The 25,325-nt window shown below is 46.8% G+C and overlaps 1 protein-coding gene across 1 annotated transcript in view; it reads left to right on the top strand.

Moving 5' to 3' along the window:
- Window positions 1-267: 267 nt before the first annotated feature.
- The window catches only part of LOC140721209 (cell adhesion molecule CEACAM5-like), a 37,298-nt gene continuing 12,240 nt past the window's right edge, over window positions 268-25,325 (top strand). Inside the window, exons 1-7 of the mRNA XM_073036066.1 lie at window positions 268-334; window positions 2,137-2,453; window positions 10,216-10,339; window positions 10,541-10,858; window positions 19,545-19,820; window positions 21,166-21,426; window positions 22,466-22,741. Coding sequence (XP_072892167.1) covers window positions 268-334; window positions 2,137-2,453; window positions 10,216-10,339; window positions 10,541-10,858; window positions 19,545-19,820; window positions 21,166-21,426; window positions 22,466-22,741 — 1,639 coding nt within the window. The remainder of the gene's footprint in view (window positions 335-2,136; window positions 2,454-10,215; window positions 10,340-10,540; window positions 10,859-19,544; window positions 19,821-21,165; window positions 21,427-22,465; window positions 22,742-25,325) is intronic.

Here is a 25,325-nt window from a genome sequence, read left to right as displayed (position 1 = left end):
AGTTCAGCAATACAAAACTTTCTCGTATCAGGTGTGCTTTGTATGAAAAGGCTGTGCAGGTGTCGGATTTCTCCACGTTACAACAGGGATGTTGTGTTTGTTTATTCTTTATCAGCAGCTGGTGTGGTGCAGTCTCCCATCGAGTCAGGGATCCTCGCTGATTATTAAACTCTGTTAGTTAGGCTTGCAATGCACGGTCACAGATATTGCCCGACAGGTCGTTACCTGCCGATAGGCGTGACGAATTTAATTGGCTCAGTGACAACAATGCGAACGCTGAACTTTGTGTCCTTGCTGGGAATGAAAGAATGCAGACAAGTTCAGACCATAGCGGGTGAGTCTGGAATTCCCCTCATGCTCCCCGTGTTTATGTAATTGATCCTTGGCTCATTTAAACTGTTCAATACTTCCTCCCTCTGCACTTCACTGTTGTGACACTCTGATCAGTTTGTTCATGAATTCTGGGACTTTACTGAGTCAGGGATATTGATCACGGAAACAGACACTGCCGCCCACCTGCTCCGTGATAACCCCACAGCTTCTTTAATGCTTCTCCCAGTTTCGTCTATTTGGGCAGTACCCTACAAGCCCCCTCCCTCCCATGTCGCCTCCCGAATGTCCCTAAGCTATTGTAATTCTTCCACTTCTTCGGCAGTTCATCGCAGAGTCATACACCCATCGCTGCAAATAAATTACCACTTAGTTCTCCTTGGAATATCTTCCATCCTTTCTTGTATCTGTCCCCTGTAGGTTTAGACTCCCAGTCCCTTCGGAAAGAATACAACTGTCTACGGTACACCGAGCATTCATCTGTCAGCCCGTATCAGGTTGCGTTCGAATGGAATATCCTCGAGAATCTCTCCTCCTCTGTCTCCAGGTTGACAATGCCTTCGCTATAACCTGGCAGCCAAACCTGCAGACGATTCTCCAGTTGTGGTCTCACCATTGGCTTACTTAACGGAACAGTCATGTCCCGTCTCCTGAACACCGATCCCTGAGTGATGAAATCCAGGGAGCTAAACGAGCTTTTCACACCCTGTCTAAGTGTGTGGCCACTTTCAACAAACTCCGTACCCTTTGAACAAACTCATCCCTCCGTTCCACAGCGTTCAACACTGGTGCGAATCCACTTCCCTGTAATTCCATGGGCTCCTAACCTGCCTAACAGCCTCATCTCCGGCACTTGGTCGAAGGTCTTCTGAAAAATCCGAAGTGCACCACGTGTGATGCATCTCTTTTGTCTACCCTGCTGGCAATTTCCTCAAATAATTGCGGTAGGTTTGTCAGACAGAATTTTCCTGACGGAAACCATGCTGTCCTGTCATGTGTCTCCAGGTACTTTATAATCTCATCCCTGACAATCGATTCCAACAACTTCCCAGCCAGTGACGTCAGGCTAATACGTCTGTAGTTTCCTTCCTGCTGCCTCCCAACCTGTTTAAAGAGCGGAGTAACATTTGCAATTTTCCAGTCATCCGGTACAATGCCAGAATCTATCGATTCTTGAAAGATCATCGTTAATGCCACTGCCATCCCACCAGCTCCATCCTCCAGGACCCGAGGGTGCACTCCATCAGGTCCAGGGGATTTATCCACCCTCAGACCATTAACCTTCCCGAGCACCTTCTCAGTCGTAATTTTCACTGCACAGACTTCACTTCCCTGACACTCTTCAATGTCCGGTATACTGTAGGCGTCCTCCACTGTGAAGACTGATGCCAAAATACGCATTCAGTTCCTCTGCCATCTCTGCGTCTCATTACAATATCTCCAGTATCATTTCTATTGGTCCTATGTCCACCCCCGACTGTCCTGTACCCTTTAGACAATTAAAAAAAAACATTTACAATCTTCTTGATATGAGTTGCCAGCTTCCCATCATAATTCATCCTTTCCGTCCAAATGGCATTTTCAGTTTCGCTTATTCTTTGTCTCTTCATTCCTGCGGGTAGGTCTGGGTCTCTTCGACCGGTAGAGATTAGAAACTCACCAGAGCGGCGGATGGGTACTGGAAAGATGAGTTTCGGAGAAAACTTGCATAAGTATCTCTACATATTGTATCCGTGTATGTATCTGTACAGTCTCGGGTCCAGCGGACTCTGTCGCTGTTTCTTCATACGATTTTCTCTTCCTCAGAGTCTCCGAACTTTATCATCCACCTGGAGCACAGCCAGATAAATGTCCCCGAGGGGGGGGGTGATGCGTTCTTTTCCGTGCGGCCGTCGGCCGGGGTCAGCAGTGGAAGCTGGAGTTTTAATGGGAAAACATTCGCCCAGTGGATCGGTCAGACCGAGATAATTGAAAACGTCTACACATCGCGAGCTGAGTTATTCACCTCCAACGGGTCGCTTCTGCTGAAGTCGGTGAACATGTCGGACAGTGGGGAATACCATGTGAATATGGTTCCAGATAGTGGCTCCCAGACCTCGCGACCGTCACTCTGCGTGTCACTGGTAAGTGAGACAGAGTCATGCGATCTCGGACTATAACTTTCAGTTTAATCCTGTGGTGATAGAATACAAAACAACCCTTATTGTTCGTCGCTGGGTGACGGTATTGTTTCTGAATGCAAAACTAAACCGAGTGAACAAATCAGTTCCGCATTAGATTTAGTTTGAAGTTCCTCTCGGACAGGCATCGGCGATGATCGATGACTGGACACAGAACCTGGCCTCCAGTGAACTGACAGTCCCCACTTTCGCACTGCTCAACTCTCACTCGTACTCAGTAAAGCTGTTGATTAGGAATTATAAAAGCTCCGCATGAGATTCAGTTCGGCCTTTCCCTTGGACAGGCATCGGCGATGATCGGTTGCTCTGGATATAGCACCTGGCCTCTAGTTAACCCTACCAGTGCCGCTTTCCGGACTGTTCAACTCTCACTCGTCTCTGTAGAGCTGTGGATTGACGTTCTTGTACCTTCTTCCCGATGCCAGTATCTTGAAAAGAGGATATCCTGTGTGGTGAGGATATTTGTCATGACCAATCTCCGCAGTCCCCTAAGGAAGCAGGAATCGTCGCTGTTGCACTTACGTGCTGTGTCCAAGACCAGAATGTCCTGCAAACAGTTAGAATGCTGCCCACGGTACGTCTGTAGAAATTTGCGAGTATCTCCAGTGACCTATCAAGTCTCCTCAAGTTCTTTACGCAATATGCCGGCTGTAGTGCCTTCACGGCAAATGTATCAATATGCTGGGCCCGGGACAGATCCTCAGAAAGGTTGACAGCCAGCATCGTGAAACTGCTCCCCTTTCCACTCTCACTCCCTCGATGAGGACTGGTGTCTGTGTCCTCGACTAATCCTCCTTGACGTCCGAAGCACTTCCTTCGCGTCAGTGAAGTTGATGCAATGTAATTGGTGCCGAACCATTCAGCAAGCTGATCCATCTCGCTCCTGTCTGCCTTCTCGTCACCATCTAAAATTAGATAAGAAAACCATCTAATAAGAATTGTGTCACCGGCAAATTTATGTATGGAATATGAGCTGTGCTCAGTCACATTGTCAAGGTCCGGACAGTGAAGTCCGAGTTCCGGTTCACGGTCCGGTCCGTGGATTCCAGACTCCGAGTCTTCCGGCTGTCCCTTGTTTCATTTGACTTAATCATAGGCACCTGATTCTCGTCTTGGCTCCGGGAATATAAGTACCCCTGGGTTGGAGTCTGAAAGCCAACTGCCCTCATTAACGTGTCCCCCCTCGGAATGGCTCCAGGCTCGTCAGTCGGGGTGGCTCCGAACTGACGACTGATCCAGAGGCGACGAAGAATAAAACATAAATATGCCACGGCCACTGATGTTTGATACATGTCAAGGAGTTAACAAGGGAAACGGTATCCTTTTCAATCAACCAAAGATTTGACAGGATAGATCTTGTCTTGAGTTCATTCGATGAATCGCCATTTAATCTTTGGCTCCCTGGAGGAAGTCTGTAACTGTGAGCGGCGTCCAAATAAATTCCATAGACACGTCATTGTCGAAGTCAGGGCGATTCCTTTGTGAAAAAAAAAGAAGCGAATCTGTCAATAGACAATAGACAATAGGTGCAGAAGTAGACCATTCGGCCTTCGAACATGCACCGCCATTTTGAGATCATGGCTGATCATCTACTATCAATACCCGGTTCCTGCCTTGTCCCCATATCCCTTGATTCCCCTATCCATAAGATACCTATCTAGCTCCTTCTTGAAAGCATCCAGAGAATTGGCCTCCACTGCCTTCCGAGGCAGTGCATTCCAGACCCCCACAACTCTCTGGGCGAAGAAGTTTTTCCTTAACTCTGTCCTAAATGATCTACCCCTTATTCTCAAACCATGCCCTCTGGTACTGGACTCTCCCAGCACCTGGAACATATTTCCTGCCTCTATCTTGTCCAATCCCTTAATAATCTTATCTGTTTCAATCAGATCCCCTCTCAATCTCCTTAATTCCAGCGTGTACATGCCCAGCCTCTCTAACCTCTCTTCGTACGACAGTTCAGACATCCCAGGAATTAACCTTGTGAATCTACGCTGCACTTCCGCTACAGCCAGGATGTCCTTCCTTAACCCTGGAGACCAAAACTGTACACAATACTCCAGGTGTGGTCTCACCAGGGCTCTGTACAAATGCAAGAGGATTTCCTTGCTCCAATTTCTGCAATAACTTACAGACAATTTTGCAAGAGAGAGAGAGGGAGCGAGAGAGAGAGAGAGAGAGAGAGAGAGAGAGAGAGAGAGAGAGAGAGAGAGAGAGAGAGAGAAGAGAGAGAGGAGAGAGAGAGAGAGAGAGAGAGAGAGAGGGGGGGGGAGAGAGAGAGAGAGAGAGAGAGAGAGCAAGAGAGAGAGAGAGAGAGAGAGAGAGAGAGAGAGAGAGAGAGAGAGAGAGAGAGAGAGAGAGAGAGAGAGAGAGGAGAGAGAGAGAGAGAGGAGAGAGAGAGGCGAGAGAGGAGAGAGAGAGAGAGAGAGTGTGTCAGGGAAGGTTGCAACAAATGTAAACTTTGCCAATCCACTCAGTGGACGACAGCTCCCACATTAGGACATATATGTACCAGACCTTGCCGAAGTCACAGCAGGTCCGATGTCCAGATTCCGCTGAACGTATTTGGTGGAAGTCAGAAAGTCAGGAACAGGAAAGTGAGGAGTTACTCTGTTGGGAGTATTCTATAGGCACCTTGGTCGCAGCAGAGATACCGAGGAACAGATTGGGAGGCAGATTTTGGAAAGGTGCAAAAATAACAGGGTTGTTAGATAGATAGATAGATAGATAGATAGATAGATAGATAGATAGATAGATAGATAGATAGATAGATAGATAGATAGATAGATAGATAGATAGATAGATAGATAGATAGATAATTTACTCATCCCCATGGGGAAATTCAACCTTTTTTCCAATGTCCCATACACTTGTTGTAGCAAAAACTAATTACATACAATACTTAACTCAGTAAGAACTAACTCAAAAAGCATTAATAATAGCTTTAAAAAAATTCTTAAGTCCTGGCAGTTGAATTGTAAAGCCTAATGGCATTGGGGAGTATTGACCTCTTCATCCTGTCTGAGGAGCATTGCATCGATAGTAACCTGTCGCTGAAACTGCTTCTCTGTCTCTGGATGGTGCTATGTAGAGGATGTTCAGGGTTTTCCATAATTGACCGTAGCCTACTCAGCGCCCTTCGCTCAGCCACCGATGTTAAACTCTCCAGTACTTTGCCCACGACAGAGCCCGCCTTCCTTACCAGCTTATTAAGACGTGAGGCCGTCCCTCTTCTTAATGCTTCCTCCCCAACACGCCACCACAAAGAAGAGGGCGCTCTCCACAACTGACCTATAGAACATGTTCAGCATCTCACTGCAGACATTGAATGACGCCAACCTTCTAAGGAAGTACAGTCGACTCTGTGCCTTCCTGCACAAGGCATCTGTGTTGGCAGTCCAGTCTAGCTTCTCGTCTAACTGTACTCCCAGATACTTGTAGGTCTTAACCTGCTCCACACATTCTCCAGTAATGATCACTGGCTCCATATGAGGTCTAGATCTCCTAAAGTCCACCACCATCTCCTTGGTCTTGGTGATATTGAGACGCAGGTAGTTTGAGTTGCACCATATCACAAAGTCCTGTATCAGTTTCCTATACTCCTCCTCCTGTCCATTCCTTACACACCCCACTATGGCCGTGTCATCAGCGAACTTCTGCACATGGCAGGACTCCGAGTTATATTGGAAGTCTGATGTGTACAGGGTGAACAGGACCGGAGAGAGTACGGTTCCCTGCGGCGCTCCTGTGCTGCTGACCACCGTGTCAGACCTACAGTCTCCCAGCCGCACATACTGAGGTCTATCTGTCAAGTAGTCCACTATCCAATCCACCATGTGAGAGTCTACTCCCATCTCCGTTCGTTTGTACCTTAAGATCTTGGGCTGGATGGTGTTAAAGGCACTAGAGAAGTCAAGGAATGTGATCCTCACAGCACAACTGACCCCATCTAGGTGAGAGAGTGATTTGTGCAGCAAATACGTGATAGCATCCTCCACTCCCACCTTCTCCTTATACGCAACCTGAAGCGGATCCCGGGCGTGCCTGGTTTGTGGCCTCAGATTCTGTATTATCAGCCGCTCCATGGTCTTCATCACGTGCGACGTCAAGGCAATAGGTCTGAAGTCATTCAACTCCTTTGGTTGTGGTGACTTTATCATGGGTGACTTTAACTTCCCTAGTATTGATTGGCCCTTGATTAGTTCCGAGGGTTCAGATGGGGCAGAGATTGTTAAGCGTGTCCAGGATGGATTCCTGTCACATAATGTTGACAGGCCGACTAGGGGGAATGCCATACTAGATCTGGAATTAGGTGACGGACCGGCTCAGGTCACAGATCGGTCATTGGGTGAGCATCTGGGGGACAGTGATCAGCTCCCCCTGGCCTTTAATGGAAAAGGATAAAATCAGAGAGGACAGGAAAATTTTTAATTGGGGAAGAGCAAATTATGAGGCTATAAGGCTAGTATTTTAGTGCGTGAATTGGGATGATGTTTTTGCAGGGAAATGTATGCTGGAGATGTGGTCCATGTTTACGGATCTCTTGCAGGATGTTAGGGATAAATTTGTCCGGATGAGGAAGATAAAGAATGGTAGGGTGAAGGAACCATGGGGTGACAAGGGAGGTGGAAAACCGAGTCAGGTGGAAGAAGGCAGCGTACATTAGGAAGCAAGGATCAGATGGGTCTATTGAGGAATATAGGGTAGCAAGAAAGGAGCTTAAGAAGGGGCTGACGAGAGCAGGAAGGGGGCATGAGAAGGCCTTGGTGAGTAGGGTAAGGGAACACCCCAAAGCATTCTTCAATTACGTGAAGAACAAAAGGATGACAGGAATGAAGATAGGACCGATTAGAGATAAAAGTGGGAAGTTGTGCCTGGAGGCTTTGGAAGTCAGTGAGGTCCTCAATGAATACTTCTCTTCGGTATTCAACAATGAGAAGGAACTTGATGTTGGAGAGGACAATATAAGTGGGGTTGATGTTCTGGAGCATGTTGATATTAAGGGATACAAAGAGGAGGTGTTGGAGTTGTTACAATAGAGTTAGGACAGATAAGTCCCCGGGGCCTGACGGAATAGTCCCCAGGCTGCTCCACGAGGCGAGAGAAGAGATTGCTGAGTCTCTGACGAGGATCTTTATGTCATCGTTGTTCACGGGAATAGTACGGGAATATTGGACGGACCGGAATGTTGTCCTTTTCTTTCAAAAAGGGTAGTAGGGATAGTCTGGGTTATTATAGGCCAGTAAAGCTTACGCCTGTAGTGGGAAAGCTATTGGAACAGATTCCTAGAATTGGGATCCATTGGGATTTAGAGAATCATGGTCCGATCTGGGACAGACAGCATGACTTTGTGAAGTGCGGAACGTGTCTAACAAGCCTAACAGAGTTCTTGGAGGAGGCGACCAGGCATATAGATGAGGGTAGTGCGGTGAATGTGATCTACATGGAGTTTAGTAAAGCATTTGACAAGGTTCAAAGCGGTAGGATTATTCAGAAAGTCAGAATGCATGGGATCCATGGAGATTGGCCAGGTGGATTTAGAATTGGCTTGCCAATAGAAAGCAGAGTGTTGAGGTGGAGGGAGCCTATTCGGATTGGAAGGCTGTGAGGAGTGGTGTCCCACAAGTATCGGTTATGTGGCCTCTACTTTCCGTGATTTTTACTAACGTACTGGATGTGGGTGTACATGTGCGGGTTGGCATGTTTGCAAACGACACAAGGTTGGTGGTGTTGTAGATAGTGTAGAGGATTGTCGATGAACGCAGAGAGACATTGATAGGATGCAGAAGTGGGCTGAGATGTGGCAGATGGAGTTGTGTCTCCATCTCCATGGAGATGGAGTCTCTCACACCCAGAGAAGTATGCGTTGGGGACATCTTGGAAGGACAAACTCCAAGGCAGAGTACCGAATAAATGGCAGAATACTTGGTAGCGTGGTGGAGCAGTGGGAAATGGGGGTACATGTCCACAGATCCCTGAAGGTTGCCTGACAGGTAGATAGGGTAGTTAAGAAAGCATATGGGGTGTTAGCTTTCATAAGTCGAGGGATAGAGTTTAAAAGTCGCGATGTAATGATGCAGATCTATAAAACTCAAGTTAGGCCACACTTGGAGTATTGTGTCCAGTTCTGTTCACCTCACTATAGCAAGGATGTGGAAGCATTGGAAAGGGTACAGATGAGATTTACCAAGATGCTGCCTGGTTTAGAGAATATGGATTATGATCAGAGATTGAGCTCGGGATTTACTCTTTGAAGAGAAGGAGGATGAGAGGAGACATGATTGAGGTATTAACAGGAATATATAGAGTGGGCAGCCAGCGCCACTTCCCCAAGGCACCACTGCTCAACAGAAGGGGACATGGCTTTAAGGTATGGGGTAGGAAGTTTAAAGGGGATATTAGAGGAAGATTTTTTTTTCACTCAGAGAGTGGTTGGTGCGTGGAATGCACTGCCTGAGTCAGTGGTGGAGGCAGATACACTAGTGAAGTTTAAGAGACTACTAGACGGGTATATGGAGGAATTTAAGGTGGGGGGTTTTATGGGAGGCAGGGTTTGAGGGTCGGCACAACACTGTAATGTGCTCACTCATAACAGTAGTAATGAAACAAGAACATATTCCGGATGGTACTAATGGGAAGAAAGCATATTCTGTATTGCACTAATAGGGCAGGTCGATAACCCGAATGTTTGTCATGAGACAAGAGCATATCCCTGACGGTGATCGCCCTTAATTATGGACCTGGTATTCCTGAGGAACCACCTTTTTAAGATTTTCTCGATTATGAAGAGGCTTGCACTGTGATGAATGTGATTGTTGTACACAACCCTCTGCAATCTGTGTCGACCCTGTGCATTGCAGCCTGCATACCAGACGGTGATGGAAGCAGTCAGAATACTCTCCGCCTTGCATGTGCGAACATTTCCCAGTTTTTAGTGACATACCAATACCAAATCTCTTCAAGCTTTGTGGGCCGAAGGGCCCTTATTGTGCTGTAGGCTTTCTCTGTTTCTATGTTTCTATCACCTAATGGAATACAGCCGCTGACGTGTCTTTCTTTGTGAATGTATAACTATGTGAGGCCAAGCAGAGATTCTCTCAGAAGGAGCTTAAACCTGCTCACCCTCACCACCGCCGACCCTTCAATGAGGACTGGTGTGTGATCTCCCGACTTCTCCTTCGCGGCGTTCACAGTCACATCCTTGGTCTTGCTGTCCTTGTGTGCAAGATTATTGCTGCGACAACACTCAGACAGTCTACCTATCCCGGAGGGAAGTAGTTTTGAGGAAAATTCCACGTGATCTGGTAGAGGACGACACCAGAGTATCGAGGGCCGAATAGCCTTCTGCTTCTCCAGCGTTTTAGGTTCGTTCATTCTCCGCCTTCTCGCTCTGCGCTCCAGTCAGCTCCGGCTTTTCAGATAACGGGCTCTCGGGATCTCTCATGGAGACCAGGAAATGAGGCTCACTCTCCGAATGTAACAGAGAAAGGCGCCGCTCTCTCGGGATCGCGTGGATGACGCTCACTTTACTCTCTCTCTCTCTCTCTTCATGTCGGTGGGTGGGAGAAACTCTCTTTGAGACCATTATCGGATTCCACACAGCAGCAGATAGTTGTGGAACAGCACACAGGATTTGATGTAGATTTGAGCAAAGTACAGACTCTCTGATCCAATCAGCGCTGCCGCTTGTGACGTCAGAATCCAGATATCTGACCCGCAAACCAGGAAGTGCGGCTCAGTCTCCGAGTGTAACAGAGATCGGCGCTGCTCTCCCGGGATGTCGGGACTGGCCTTCGCAGCTCTCGTTTTTTGTCTCCACATAACGGCGGGTGAGTGTCACTCTCTCGAACCCTCAGTGGTCGGATAACCATCAGAGTGGCGGGTGGTAGGAGGCATGAAGATCAGGTTATAATTATCGACTTTACTGAGCTAAGAACAGATCCCGGGTATCTGTACAGATTGAGTTAAGTGCAGGTCCCAAGTCTATCCGCGTCTGTCGCTTTTCCCTCATATGATTTTCTCTTTCTCAGGTGAGTCCCAGCAGTTTACTATTATCGTTGAGCACAGCCAGATAAATGTCACCGCTGGGGGTGAGGCGCTTTTTTCAGTCCGGCCGTCGTCCAGCGTCAACAGTGGAAGCTGGAGTTTTAATGGGAAAACAGTCGCCCAGTGGATCGATCGGACCGGGTCTTTAAGTAATGAGTACCGATCGCGGGCTGAGTTATTCACTTCCAACGGGTCGCTTCTGCTGAAGTCGGTGAACATGTCGGACAGCGGGGAATACCGTGTGAATATGGTTCCAGCTAGTGGCTCCCAAACCTCAGCGACCGTCACTCTGCGTGTCACTGGTAAGTGAGACAGAGTCATGTGATCTCGGACTATAACTTTCATTTTATTCCTGTGGTGAAAGAATACAATACAACCTTTACGGTGGCCGCAGAACCTGGACTCCAGTGAACTCTGCCAGGCCTGCTCTCGGACTGTTCAGTTCTCACTGTTGTGCGTTGCTGTGTATCCCCGTTTCTGTTTGCAGGCTGCTCGCACTTGTCTGTGCCGGATGTCAGTTCCGTCTTCAAGGCCATCAAGTAATCATTTGTGCTGTATTTTACTCTATTTACCCTTCGGCCCATAAAGTTGTGCCGAACATGTCCCTACCTTAGATATTACTGGTCTTCCTTATGTTTGGTGACAATAAAGTGAAGTGAAGTAAAGATTCAAGATTCAAAAACTTTATTGTCATTCCAACCGTACATCGGCTCTGCAGGGTAGAATGAGACAGTGTTTCCCAGAGGCAAGTGTAATCATAACATAACAAACGCAACAATAAATAGTAAACGCAACAGCCACATGTCGCTTTAAATCAAGTTATAAGTGTCCGGTGCAAGTTAAAAGTGTCCAAAGCAGAGTCAGGTCGAGCAGCTATTTAGCAGTCTGACTGCCTGTGGGAGGAAGCTGTTTAGTAGCCTTGTGGTTTTAGTTTTGATGCTCCTGTAACGTTTACCTGATGGCAGAAGAACAAACAGTTCATGGAGAGGGTGTGAGGGGTTTTTAATGATGTACCGTGTCTTCCGGAGGCATCGACTCTGAAAGAGGTCTTGGACAGAAGGTAGGGAGACCCCAATAACCTTCTCTGCTCCCCTAACCAACCCTTGCAAGGCTTTGTTGTCAGCAGCACTGCAGCTGGAGTACCAGGTTGTGATGCAAAAGGTCAGCACACTCTCAACCACGCCTCTGTAGAATGTAGTTAAGATGTTAGTGGGGAATGATGCTTGTTTAAGCTTCCTCACAAAGTGCAATCTCTACTGGGCTCGTTCCACAATCCCAGTGGTGTTCCTGGACCGGGTGAGATTGTCCGAGATCTGCACCCCAAGGAATTGGATGTTTTCCACTCTCTCCACTGTGGAGCCGCTGATGCCGAGGGGCGTGCGCTCCTTATTTTTTTAATACTCTGTACATTGAGATATAACACTTTGAGTTCTGTACTTGCTAACCTTTTAGATTCTGCGTCACGAATGGGAGCCGGATTGCTCCTGAGCTGCCTGTATTTCAATGCAAGAAGTATGGTAGGAAAGGTGGACAATGGCGATGAAGATGAGGGAGCTGGTCTGCAAACAGAGGCAGTGTGTTGTGAGGGGAACCTGCTGACAGGGCAAAATTGCAGCCAACAGGATGAGTTACAATGTGAATGGTGGGCAAAATCGAAAAGGGCGAATACAGGACTGGAGGTGTGATATTTGGGTGCGTGCAGTACACGGAATAAGGAAGATGAGCTTGTAGCACAGTTACAGATTGGCAGATATGATGTTGTTGGCATCGCTGAATCATGGCCGAAAGAAGACTATAGGTGGGAGCTTAATGTCCATGGATACACATTGTTTCGAGAGGACGGGCAGGTAGGCAAGGAGGGGGGCGTGATAATGTTGGTAAAAATTTGAAATCAAATCCTCAAGAGAGGAGACATTGAAAATAAAAAACCTACAGCACAATACAGTCTCTTTGGCCCACAAAGCTGTGCCCAACATGTCCTTACCTTAGGACTACCTAGGCTTACCCATAGCACTCTATTTTTCTAAGCTCCATGTACCTATCCAAAAGTCTCTTAAAAGACCCTATCTTATCCGCCTCCACCACCGTTGTCGGCAGCCCATTCCACGCACTCACCACTCTCTGAGTAAAAAACTTACCACTGACATCTCCTCTGAACCTACTCCCCAGCACCTTAAACCTGTGTCCTCTTGTGGCAACCATTTCAGCCCTGGGGAAAAGCCTCTGACGATCCACACGATCAATGCCTCACATCATCTTATACACCCCTACCAGATCACCTCTCATACTCCATCGCCTCAAGGAGAAAAGGCCGCGTTCACTCAACCATGTTTTCATAAGGTATGCTCCCCAATCCAACCTCGTAAATCCCCTCTGCACCCTTTCTATTACTTCCGCATCCTTCCTGTAGTGAGACGACCAGAATATTGACAGCATTCTGTAGTTTTATCTCTGATCTGTGCATCTGTAGTATTTTGCTTTAAGCAGAATATATCTCCTTGGAGCCATCATTTCAGCACAGTACGTTACACGTGATACATGATTTGTGGTATTTTTACAGAAGCCGGATCCAGGCCCAACAACACATTGAAAGACGCTGACTCGGTAGAACACAATGACACAGTTAGTTCGGAGTGCACGGCAAGAGGGGACCATGCTTCTTATTCGCGGTTAATGAAAAGCAGGACCTTTAGCTCTGACGTTAGGATTACCGTGAGCAGCACATCGACTGAACGTTTACCGCCAGTATCACTGCATTAGCCCATGTGTCAAACACTGATTATATTCTAAATGGAGAAAATATAGCAATAAGAAAATGATGTGCAAAGGGACTTGACATTCCTTTGTGTAGGATTGCCTAAAGGGTAATTTAGAGGTTGAGTCTGTCGTGAGGAAGGAAAATGCGATGTTAGCATTAATTTCAAGAGGACAAGAATATGAAAGTAAGCATATAATAACAATATTGAAAATTTATAAAGAACTGGCGAACCCTCATTGTAGTATTGTGAGCTGTTTTGAAGAGGGTTCAAAGAGGGTTCACGGAAATGATTCCGGGATTGAACGGCTTGTCATAGGATGGGCCTCTGATGTCTCTGGGCCTGTATTTACTAGAATCCAGAAGAGTAAAGGGTGACGTCATTGAAACCTGTCGAATGTTTCCTAGATAGAGTGGATGTGGTGAGGATGTTTCCTATAGTGGGGGAGTCTAGGACCAGAGGACACAGATAGAGTGGATGTGGAGAGGATGTTTCCTATAGTGGGGGAGTCTCGGACCAGAGGAAACAGATAGAGTGAATGTGGAGATGATGTTTCCTATAGTGGGGAAGTCTAGTACCCGAGGGCACAGATAGACTGGATGTTGGGAGAATGTTTCCTATAGTGGGGGAGTCTAGGAACAGAGGACAAAGCTAGAGTGGATGTGGAGAGGATGTTTCCTATAGTGGGGGAGTCAAGGACCAGAGGACACAGATAGAGTGGATGTGGAGAGGATGTTTCCTGTAGTGGGGGAGTCTAGGACCAGAGGACACAGATAGAGTTGATGTGGAGAGGATGTTTCCTGTAGTGGGGGACTTTAGTAACCGAGGGCACAGATAGACTGGATGTTGGGAGAATGTTTCCTATAGTGGGGGAGTCTAGGACCAGAGGACAAAGCTAGAGTGGATGTGGAGAGGATGTTTCCTATAGTGGGGGAGTCAAGGACCAGAGGACACAGATAGAGTGAATGTGGAGAGGATGTTTCCTATAGTGGGGGAGTCTAGGACCAGATGACACAGATAGAGTGGTTGTGGAGAGGATGTTTCCTATAGTGGGGGAGTCTAGGACCAGAGGACACACACATAGAGAGGAAGTGGAGAGGATGTTTCCTATAGTGGGTGAGTCAAGGACCAGAGGACACAGATAGAGTGGATGTGGAGAGGATGTTTCCTGTAGTGGGGGAGTCTAGGACCAGAGGACACAGATAGAGTTGATGTGGAGAGGATGTTTCCTGTAGTGGGGGAGTCTAGGGCCAGAGGACACAGATAGAGTGGATGTGGAGAGGATGTTTCCTATAGTGGGGGACTTTAGTAACCGAGGGCACAGATAGACTGGATGTTGGGAGAATGTTTCCTATAGTGCGGTAGTCTAGGACCAGAGGACAAAGCTAGAGTGGATTTGGACAGGATGTTTCCTATAGTGGGGGAGTTTAGGACCAGAGGACACAGATAGAGTGGATGTGGAGAGGATGTTTCCTATATTGGTGGAGTCTAGGACCAGAGGACACAGATAGAGTGGATGTGGAGAGGATTTTTCCTGTAGTGGGAGAGTCTAGGACCAGAGGATACAGATAGAGTGGATGTGGAGAGGATGTTTCCTACAGTGGGGAGTCCAGGACCAGAGGACACATAGAGTAGATGTGGAGAGGATGTAATCAAACTATAATTTACACATTAAAAAACTTAGCCCATCTAACCTGTGGATGAAAGCTCCCACATCAGGTCAGACATTGCAGAGGTCTGAAGTCCGATTCCTCTGAATATGTTTCGCAGAGCAGTCTGTATCCTATACCCAATGCTCTGATTTATAAAGGCCAGCATACCAAAAGCTTTCTTCACCACTCTATCTACATGAGATTCCACCCTCAGGGAGCTATGCACCATTATTCCTAAATCACTCGGTTCTACTGCATTCCTCAATGCCCTACCATTTACCATGTATGTCCTATTTGGATTATTCCTACCAAAATGTAGCACCTCACACTTATCAGCATTAAACTTCATCTGCCATCTTTCAGCCCACTCTTCTAACTGGCATAAATCTCTCTGCAAGCTTTGAAAACCTACATCATTATCGACAACGCCCCCAATCTTAGTATCATCTGCATACTTACTAATCCAATTTAGACCCCATTATCCAGATCATTAATGTATATGACAAACAACATTGGAATCAATACAGATCCCTGAGGCACACCACTAGTCCGTCAGTCAACGGTGGCTGTCTGTCACTTAACCTAAAGCCATGTCCTCTTGTACTGAGCAGTGGTGCCCTGGAGAAGAGGTGCTGGCAGTGCACTCTGTCTATTCCTCTTAATATCTTGTACACCTCTATCATGTCTCCTCTCATCTTCCTTCTCTCCAAAGTGTAAATCACTAGCTCCCTTAATCTCTGATCATAACCCATACTCTCTAAACCAGGCAGCATCCTGGTAAATCTCCTCTGTTCTCTTTCAAATGCTTCCACATCCTTCCTATACTGAGGCGACCAGAACTGGACACAGTACTCCAAATGTGTCCTAACTAAAGTTTTATAGAGCTGCATCATTATATCGCGTTTCTTAAAGTCTATCCCTCGACTTATGGAAGCTAACACCCCATTAGCTTTCTTAAATACCCTATCTACCTGTGCGGCAACTTTCAGGGATCTATGGACATGTACCCCCAGATCCCTCTGCTCCTCCACACTACCAACTATCCTGCCATTTAATTTGTACTCCGCCTTGGAGTTTGTCCTTCCAAAGTATACCACCTCACACTTCTCCGGGTTGAACTCCATCTGCCACTTCCCAGCCAAATTCTGCATCCTATCAATGTCTCTCTGCAATCTTTTTCAATACTCTACACTATCTACTACACCGCCAACATTTGTGTCGTCTGCAAACTTGTCAAACCACCCTTCTAACCCCACATCCAGGTCATTAATAAAAATCACAAAATGCAGAGGTCCCAGAACAGATCCTTGTGGGACACCACTAGTCACAACCCTCCACTCCGAATGTACTCCCTCCACCACGACCATCTGCCTTCTGCAGGCAAGCCAATTCTGAATCCACCTGGCCAAACCTCCCTGGATCCCATGCCTTCTGACTTTCTGAATGAGCATACCGTGTGGAACCTTGTCAAATGCCTTACTAAAGTCCATGTAGATCACATCCACTGCACTACCCTCATCTATATGCCTGGTCACCTCCACAAAGAACTCTATCAGGTTTGTTAGGCACGACCTGCTCTTCACAAAGCCATGCTGACTATCCCTGATCAGACCATGATTCTCTACATGACCAAAGATTCTATCTCTAATAATCTTTTCCAAAAGCTTTATAACCACAGACGTAAGGCTCACTGGTCTATAATTACCTGGACTATCCCTACTACCTTTTCTGAACAATGGGACAACCTTCGTCTCCCTCCAATCCTCCGGTACCATTCCCGTGGACAACGAGCACATAAAGATCCTAGCCAGAGGTTCAGCAATCTCTTCCCTTGCCTCGTGGAGTAGCCTGGGGAATATTCCGTCAGTCCCCGTGGACCTATCCGTCCTAAAGTATTTTAACAACTCCTACACCTCCTCTCCCTTAATATCAATTGGCTGCAGAACATCAACCTCACTCATATTGTCCTCACCATCATCGTTCCGTTTCAGTGGTGAATACCGAACAGAAGTATTCATTGAGGACCTCGCTTACTTCCACCGCCTCTAGGCACATCTTCCCACTTTTATCTCTAATCGGTCCTACCTTCCCTCCTGTCATCCTTTTGTTCTTCACATAATTGACGAATGCCTTCGGGTTTTCCTTTGACCTACTCGCCAAGGCCTTCTCATGCCCCCTTTGTGGTCTTCTCAGCCCCTTCTTAACCTCCTTTCTTGCTACCCTATATTCCTCAATAGACCCACCTGATCCTTGCTTCCTAAATCCTCGTGTATGCTGCCATCTTCCACCTGACTAGATTTTCCACTTCACTTGTCACCCATGGTTCCTTCACCCTACCATTCTTTATCTTCCTCACCGGGACAAACTTATTCCTAACATCCTGCAAGATATCCTTAAATATCGACCACATGTCCATAGTGCATTTCCCTGCAAAAACATCATCCCTATTCACACCCGCAAGTTCTAGCCTTATAGCCTCATAATTTGCCCTTCCCCAATTAAAAATAATCATATCCTCACTGATTCTATCCATTACCATGATAATGCTAAATGTCAGGGAGTGGTGATCACTGTCCCCCAGATGCTCACACACTGAGAGATCTGTGACCTGACTCCGTTCGTAACCTAATACTAGATCTATTATGGCATTCCCCCTAGTCGGCCTGTCAACATACTGTGACAGGAATCCGTCCTGGACCCACTTAACAAACTCTAACCCATCTAAACTCTTGGAACTAATCAGATGCCAATCAATATTCGGGAAGTTAAAGTTACCCATGATAACAACCGAGTTATTTTTGCACCTTTCCGAAATCTGCCTCCCAATCTGCTCCTCGTTATCTCTGCTGCTACCAGGGGGCCTATAGAATAACCCCAGTAGAGTAACTGCTCCCTTCCTGTTCCTGACTTCCACCCATACTGACTCAAAAGAGGATCCTGCTACATTACCCACCCTTTCTGTAGCTGTAATAGTATCCCTGACCGGTAATGCCACCCCTCCTCCGCTTCCCCCCCTCCCCATCCCTTTTAAAGCACTGAAATCCAGGAATATTGAGAATCCATTCCTGTCCTGGTGCCAGCCAAGTCTCCGTAATGGCCACTACATCATAGTTCCATGTATGTATCCATGCTCTCAGTTCATTACCTTTATTACTGATGCTTCTTGTATTGAAGTACACACACTTTAGCCCTTCTACCTTCCTACCTTTACACCCTTTATTCTGCTTCTCTTTCCTCAAAGCCTCTCTATATGTTAGATCTGGCTTTAATCCATGCACTTCTTTCACTGCTCTATCGCTCCAGATCCCACCCCCCTTGCAAATTAGTTTAAACCCTCCCGAACCACGCTAGCAAACCTACCTGTAAGGATATTGCTCCCCCTCGAGTTCAGGTGCAACCCATCCAATCTGTACAGGTCCCACCTTCCCCAGTAGAGATCCCAGTGGTCCAAAAATCTAAAACCCTGCCCCCTGCAGCAACTCCTCAGCTACACATTCAACTGCCATCTCCTCCAATTCTTACCATCACTATCACGTAGCACTGGCAGCAATCCTGAGAACACCGCCCTTGAGGTCCTGTTCTTCAGCCTTCTGCCTAGTTCCCGAAACTCACACTTCAGGACCTCATCCCTCTTCCTGCCTATGTCATTGGTACCAACATGTATCACGACTTCTGGTTGCTTTCCCTCTCGTACCAGAATGTCATGTACCAGGTGAGACACATCCCGGATCCTGGCACCCGGGAGGCAACAAATCATGCGTGTGTCCTTCTCACGTCCACAAAACCTCCCGTCTGCTCCCCTGACTATAGAGTCTCCAATGACGACAGCTCTCCTCCTATCCGTCCCACCCTTCTGCATCACAGGGTCAGACTCAGTGCCAGAGGCCCTGCCACAGTGCCTCACCCCTGGTCGGTCGTCCTCACCAACAGCATCCAGGACATAAACTTATTATTCAGGGGAATGGCTACAGGAGTTCGAATAGGACCTTATTCTGGGAGGGTGGGAGGCCGTTGCATGACCACATAGAGGTTTCTAAAAAGCACGAGAACCACAGCCTATTTCCATGTTCACGTATTTATCTGAAGGAGGAGTCTAAAATCTCGAAAATAGATTGATACTGAGTGAGGTACAACTTAAAAGTGACCCAACTGGTGCGTTTCATAGTAGGGTGCGTGCAAATGTAATATTCAGAAATCATTTCGACAGTAGAAGGACATAACAGGTTGTACTTGGTCCAGTCGCAGGCAAATTGGAACAGTTCAGGGAGACATCTTATTAAGCATGAAGGAAACCGGCCGAAGGGCCTCTGAGACGGTCAATGACGTCATGGACAGGCCTGAAGGGGGAGAATTCCAAATTACCGTCTCTGAGTGGGCGGAGAATGAAGGATGAAATGACGTGTCTCAGGTCCAGTGTCTTCATCTCAAACCTTATGTCCATCAAGTGGAATTATTGTTTAATGTTTACTTATTATGGAATAATAAATGTTTGATCTCATTTGCAGATACGGAGCGGAATCCATTAACTTCCGGAATATATTCCTGAGCTGTGCAGTAACCGATCACCTGTGTTTTAACAGAACCTGTTTCCAATGTCACTGTAACATCTAACGCCACCATGCTGATTGAGTACAGCGACACCGTCAGACTAACCTGCTCTGCAAGAGGCACGGATGTCTCTTACCTGTGGCTTGAGGAGAACAGCGTGATCATTTCCGGTGGCAGGTTTGAGCTGAGTGCCGATCACAGCACACTCACTGTTTCTGGAGTGCTACGGACAGACGGAAATTTCACCTGTAGAGCAAGCAACTTGATTAACGAAATCACAAGCGAACCGTTCTATCTCGATGTCAACTGTAAGTGCCCCGAGTCTCCGGTAGTTACACACAATATTACAAGTCCTGCTGAATACGGGGTTCCGAGTGAGTGGGATTATATTAGTGAACGGTACCCTAGAAATTAACCACTATAGGCGAGCACCGAAGTAACTGAGCAGTTGATCGGGAGACAGATCCGGGCCTCTCTCGGGCGCTGGTGAATTCAAATTGAGATTTTGAACTTCCAACCTCAAATCGGAGTCGAATTACGGCGACGATGTTGCTACCACAGAGTCGGTTCACTTCTGGAATTCAGGTATAAGAATTGTGCCGGACAAACTGGTCTGTCCTGCATGTCTCTTCACACAGAGCAATGCGTTTTGAGCTTTTCCAGTCACCACAGTTCAAAGGCAATTGTGATGTACCTGAGATTTGGGTGGGTGGACATCTCGTAAGCACAAAGCAGGACTTGCAATATCATTCGAATAGACTGGCCGAGGTGCATTGATATCGCGTCTGCCTTTTGGTCTCCACGGAGTTCTGACTATCACTTCAACTCTATCCGTTCAAATCAAATTTATCTCTTCAGAATTCTAATTTTGCTTTGATTCTATGTCAACGCAATTGAATCTGACCCGTATTTGGAATAATGGGTGCAAATTGGTGTTTTTTCAGACAACTGGTTAGAAATGGACCATTGAAATTCCAGCGCTGTCTAAGGCCGTTGAGAAACTTTGATAATAATTCCATTCCCTAGAAGCGAAGTGAGGTTCAGAGCTGAAAACGCCCACGGTCCTTTACGGCCCCGCTAACGCTCTGACAAATGCCCACAGCTACAAGTAGGCGGGGACACATTGCTTCTGTGTACCTGTTGATGCGGGAGGTTATAGCTTTTAGATCGGGATAAACATCACATTGTGCAGAGGCGTCACGGCGACTGTCTTCACAGATAGAGACTGAACAGAGAATATTGAATCTGAAAATGGGCCCGACTATAAAAGCTGTCATTGGGTGAGTTCCTTTGCTTCCACGCAAGGTCAGTGACGTCACAGTATGGTGTAAGCCCCACGTGATAGTCTGCCCGAGCCCTGATCACATTAGTTATTGCATCCACACTCCAAGCTGAATTACTTTAGCACCGCAGAGAGACGCAGGGAATTTTTTTTTTTTGGAAAGTTTTCCTTAATTCTTTCCCACAAACCACACACCTGGAGAAGTTACAAAAATATCCGCTCTCCTGTGCTATTTACCGCTTCCAGACGAATGCACTCGCCGGTGTGTAGGACACTTCCACTGGTGATGGGCTGTTCCACCTCTCTCGCTAAGAAACTCTGCTGCACTTCCTGTGTGATTTGTTGTAATCCGTTTTGTGTGTTTGTTTTAGACGGACCGGATCATCCATATATCATCACTGAACCGGACTCCCCTTTTCACGTTGCCGGAAGCACCATACGGTTAACATGTTTCACAGAGTCCCGTCCATACGTTGAATTGAATTGGCAATTGAACGGTGCCCACCTACAAAGTGGGCAGGAGGTCATCCTCGACAACATCTCTGTGAGCCACACGGGAAAGTATACTTGTGAGGCCTATAACAGGGTTACAAAAAGGATCAATGCCTCAACCACGGAAATCATTGTGTTCGGTAGGTAGTCCGTTCCTCCCTTTGTTGAGGTCATAAAATTAATGTTGTTGGTGCAGCCGGGCCCGTGTAATTCAACTAAATGCCTGAACCCGATTATAATACTAACTAACAATATCAATCCACAACGTTGCATATTGATGAATAAGAGTATTGATTAAGATGAAAATTGGAATTGTTTTCACTTGCGGATTAAATTACAAATGTTCACCTGCTGCAGTTGAGACCACACAGCTGTAAGGCTCAGGAAGATTTAGACCATTTGGCCAATGGAGACCGCTCCGCCATTTCATCATGGCTGATCCAATATTCCTCTCAGTCCCAATCACAGTCGTTTCCGCATATTCCGCATGCCCTGACCAATCGAGAATCTATCATCCTCTGTTTTAAACTTACATAACGATACGCCCTCTACAGCTGCCTGTGGAACATAATTGCCAGATTCGCCACGTGCTACCGAAATAAATTCATTTCGCCTCCCTTCTGAAAGGATGCCACTCTATTCAGTGTCCCTGGCATTGTTCTCTTTCAATTAGATCTGGCCAACCCCTCTCTGGTGCTTTTCTAATACCTTTTCACCCACTGTAACACTGGTGCATCCGACTTCAGCTTCTCCTTCTCACATTTCAGGATGAATTCGATGATATTATGAAATCATCACCCCGACGTTCTTTGTTCTTTTAATTCAATTCCGACTCATTGCACAGTACCCAATCCTGAGCAGCCGACGTCTTACCGATATCTGTCTCCACAGCATCTCCACGAACCCTTCTCACAGTCTATGACGTCATGGACAGGCCTGAAGGGGGAGAATTCCAAATTACCGTCTCTGAGTGGGCGGAGAATGAAGGATGAAATGACGTGTCTCACGTCCAGCGTCTGCATCTCAAACCTTATGTCCATCAAGTAGAATTATTCTTAAATGTTTACTTATTATGGAATAATAAATGTTTGATCTCATTTTCAGATACGGAGCGGAATCCATTAACTTCCGGATTATATTCCTGAGCTGTGCAGTAACCGATCACCTGTGTTTTAACAGAACCTGTTTCCAATGTCACTGTAACATCTAACGCCAACATGCTGATTGAGTACAACGACACCGTCAGACTAACCTGCTCCGCAAGAGGCACGGATGTCTCTTACCTGTGGCTTGAGGAGAACAGCGTGATCATTCCCGGTGGCAGGTTTGAGCTGAGTGCCGATAACAGCACACTCACTGTTTCTGGAGTGCTCCGGACAGACGGAAATTTCACCTGTAGAGCAAGCAACATGCTAAACAACCTCACAAGCGACCCGTTGTATCTCGATGTCAGCTGTAAGTGCCCCGAGTCTCCGGTAGTTACACACAATATTACAAGTCCTGCTGGATACGGGGTTCCGAGTGAGTGGGATTATATTAGTGAACGGTACCCTAGAAATAAACCATTATAGGCGAGCACCGAAGTAACTGAGCAGTTGATCGGGAGACGGATCCGGGCCTCTCTCGGGCGCTGGTGAAATCAAATTGAAATTTTGAACTTCCAACCTCAAATCGGAGTTGAATTACGGCGATGATGTCGCTCCCACAGAGTCGGTTCACTTCTGGACTTCAGGTGTAAGAATTGTGCCGGACAAACTGGTCTGTCCTGCATGTCTCTTCACACAGAGCAATGCGTTTTGAGCTTTTCCAGTCACCACAGTTCAAAGGCAATTGTGATGTACCTGAGATTTGGGTGGGGTGGACATCTCGGAAGCACAAAGCAGGACTTGCAATATCATTCGAAAAGACTGGCCGAGGTGCATTGATATCGCGTCTGCCTTTTGGTCTCCACGGAGTTCTGACTATAACTTCAACTCTATCCATTCAAATCAAATTTATCTCTTCAGAATTCTAATCTTGCTTTGATTCTATGTCAACGCAATGGAATCTGACCCGTGTTTGGAACAGTGAGTGCAAATGAGTGTTTTTTTTTCGGACAAATGGTTTGAAATGGACCATTGAAATTCCAGTGCTGTCTAAGGCCGTTTAGAAACTTTGATGATAATTCCATTCCCCGGAAGCGAGGGACGGTTCAGAGCTGAAAACGCCCACGGTCCTGTCCGACCCCGCTAACCCCCCGACAAATGCCCACAGTTACGAAGAGGCGGGGACACATTGCTTCTGTACACCTTTTGTCCTTTATAGACAATAGACAATAGACAATAATTCCAGCGTGTACAAACCCAGTCTCTCTAACCTCTCTGCGTAAGACAGTCCGGACATCCCAGGATTTACGGCCCCGCTAACCCTCTGACAAATGTCGACAGCTACGAGTAGGCGGGAACACATTGCTTCTGTGCACCTGTTGATGCGGGAGTTTATAGCTTTCAGATCGGGATAAACATCACATTGTGCAGTGGTGTTCCGGCGACTGTCTTCACAGATAGAGACTGAACAGAGAATATTGAATCTGAAAATGGGCCAGACCATAAAACCTGTCATAGGTGAGTTCCTTTATTTCCACACAAGGTCAGTGACGTCACAGAAAATGGTGTAAGCCCCACGTGACATTCTGCCCGATCCCTGATCACATTAGTTATGGCATCCACTGTCCAAGCTGCCTTACCGCAGAGAGAAGCTGGGTACATTGTTCTGGAAAGGTTTTCCCAATTCTTTCCCACAAACCACACCCCTAGAGAAGTTACAAAACGATCCGCTCTCCTGTGCTATTTACCGCGGGAGGCTTCCAGACGAATGCTGTCGCCGGTGTGTAGGACACTTCCACTGGTGATGGGCTGTTCCTCCTCTCTCTCTAAGAAACTCTGCTGCGCTTCCTGTGTGATTTGTTGCAATCCGTTTTGTGTGTTTGTTTTAGACGGACCGGATCGTCCACATATCATCACTGAACCGGACTCCCCTTTTCACGTTGCCGGAAGCACCATACGGTTAACATGTTTCACAGAGTCCCGCCCAGATGCTGAATTGAATTGGCAATTGAACGGTGCCCACCTACACAGTGGGCAGGAGGTCATCCTCGACAGCATCTCTGTGAGCCACACGGGAAAGTATACTTGTGAGGCCTATAACAGCGTTACAAAAAGGATCAATGCCTCAACCACGGAAATCAATGTGTTCGGTAGGTAGTCCGTTCCTCCCTTTGTTGAGGTCATAAAATTAATGTTGTTGGTGGAGACAGGCCCGTGTAATTCAACTAAATGCCTGAACCCGATTATAATACGAACTAACAATATCAATCCACAACGTTGCATATTGATGAATAAGAGTATTGATTAAGATGAAAATTGGAATTGTTTTGACTTGCGGATTAAATTACAAATGTTCACCTGCTGCAGTTGAGACCACACAGCTGTAAGGCTCAGGAAGAATTACACCATTTGGCCAATGGAGTCCGCTCCGCCATTTCATCATGGCTGATCTAATATTCCTCTCAGTCCCAATCACAGCCGTTTCCGCATATCCCTCATGCCCTGACCAATCGAGAGTCTATCATCCTCTGCTTTAAACTTTCGCCTTGGTTCTGAAAGGAAACCACTCTATTCAGTGTCCCGGGCAGTGTTCTTTTTCAATTAAATCTGGCCAACCCCTCTCTGGTGCTTTTCTAATACCTTTTCACCCACTGTAACACTGGTACATCCGACCTCAGCTTCTCCTTCTCACATTTCAGGATGAATTCGATGATATTATGAGATCACTCACCCCGACGTTCTTTGTTCTTTTAATTCAATTCCGACTCATTGCACAGTACCCGATCCTGAGCAGCCGACGTCTTACCGATATCTGTCTCCACAGCATCTCCACGAACCCTTCTCACAGTCTATGACGTCATGGATAGGCCTGAAGGGTTAGAATTCCAAATTACCGTCTCTGAGTGGGCGGAGAATGAAGGATGAAATGACGTGTCTCAGGTCCAGTGTCTTCA

The sequence above is a fragment of the Hemitrygon akajei genome, unplaced genomic scaffold (genome assembly GCF_048418815.1).
Source record: "Hemitrygon akajei unplaced genomic scaffold, sHemAka1.3 Scf000052, whole genome shotgun sequence".
Lineage (NCBI taxonomy): Eukaryota > Metazoa > Chordata > Chondrichthyes > Myliobatiformes > Dasyatidae > Hemitrygon > Hemitrygon akajei.
The sequence above is the reverse complement of the archived record's forward strand: the minus strand, read 5'-3'. Positions and strand labels throughout refer to the sequence as shown.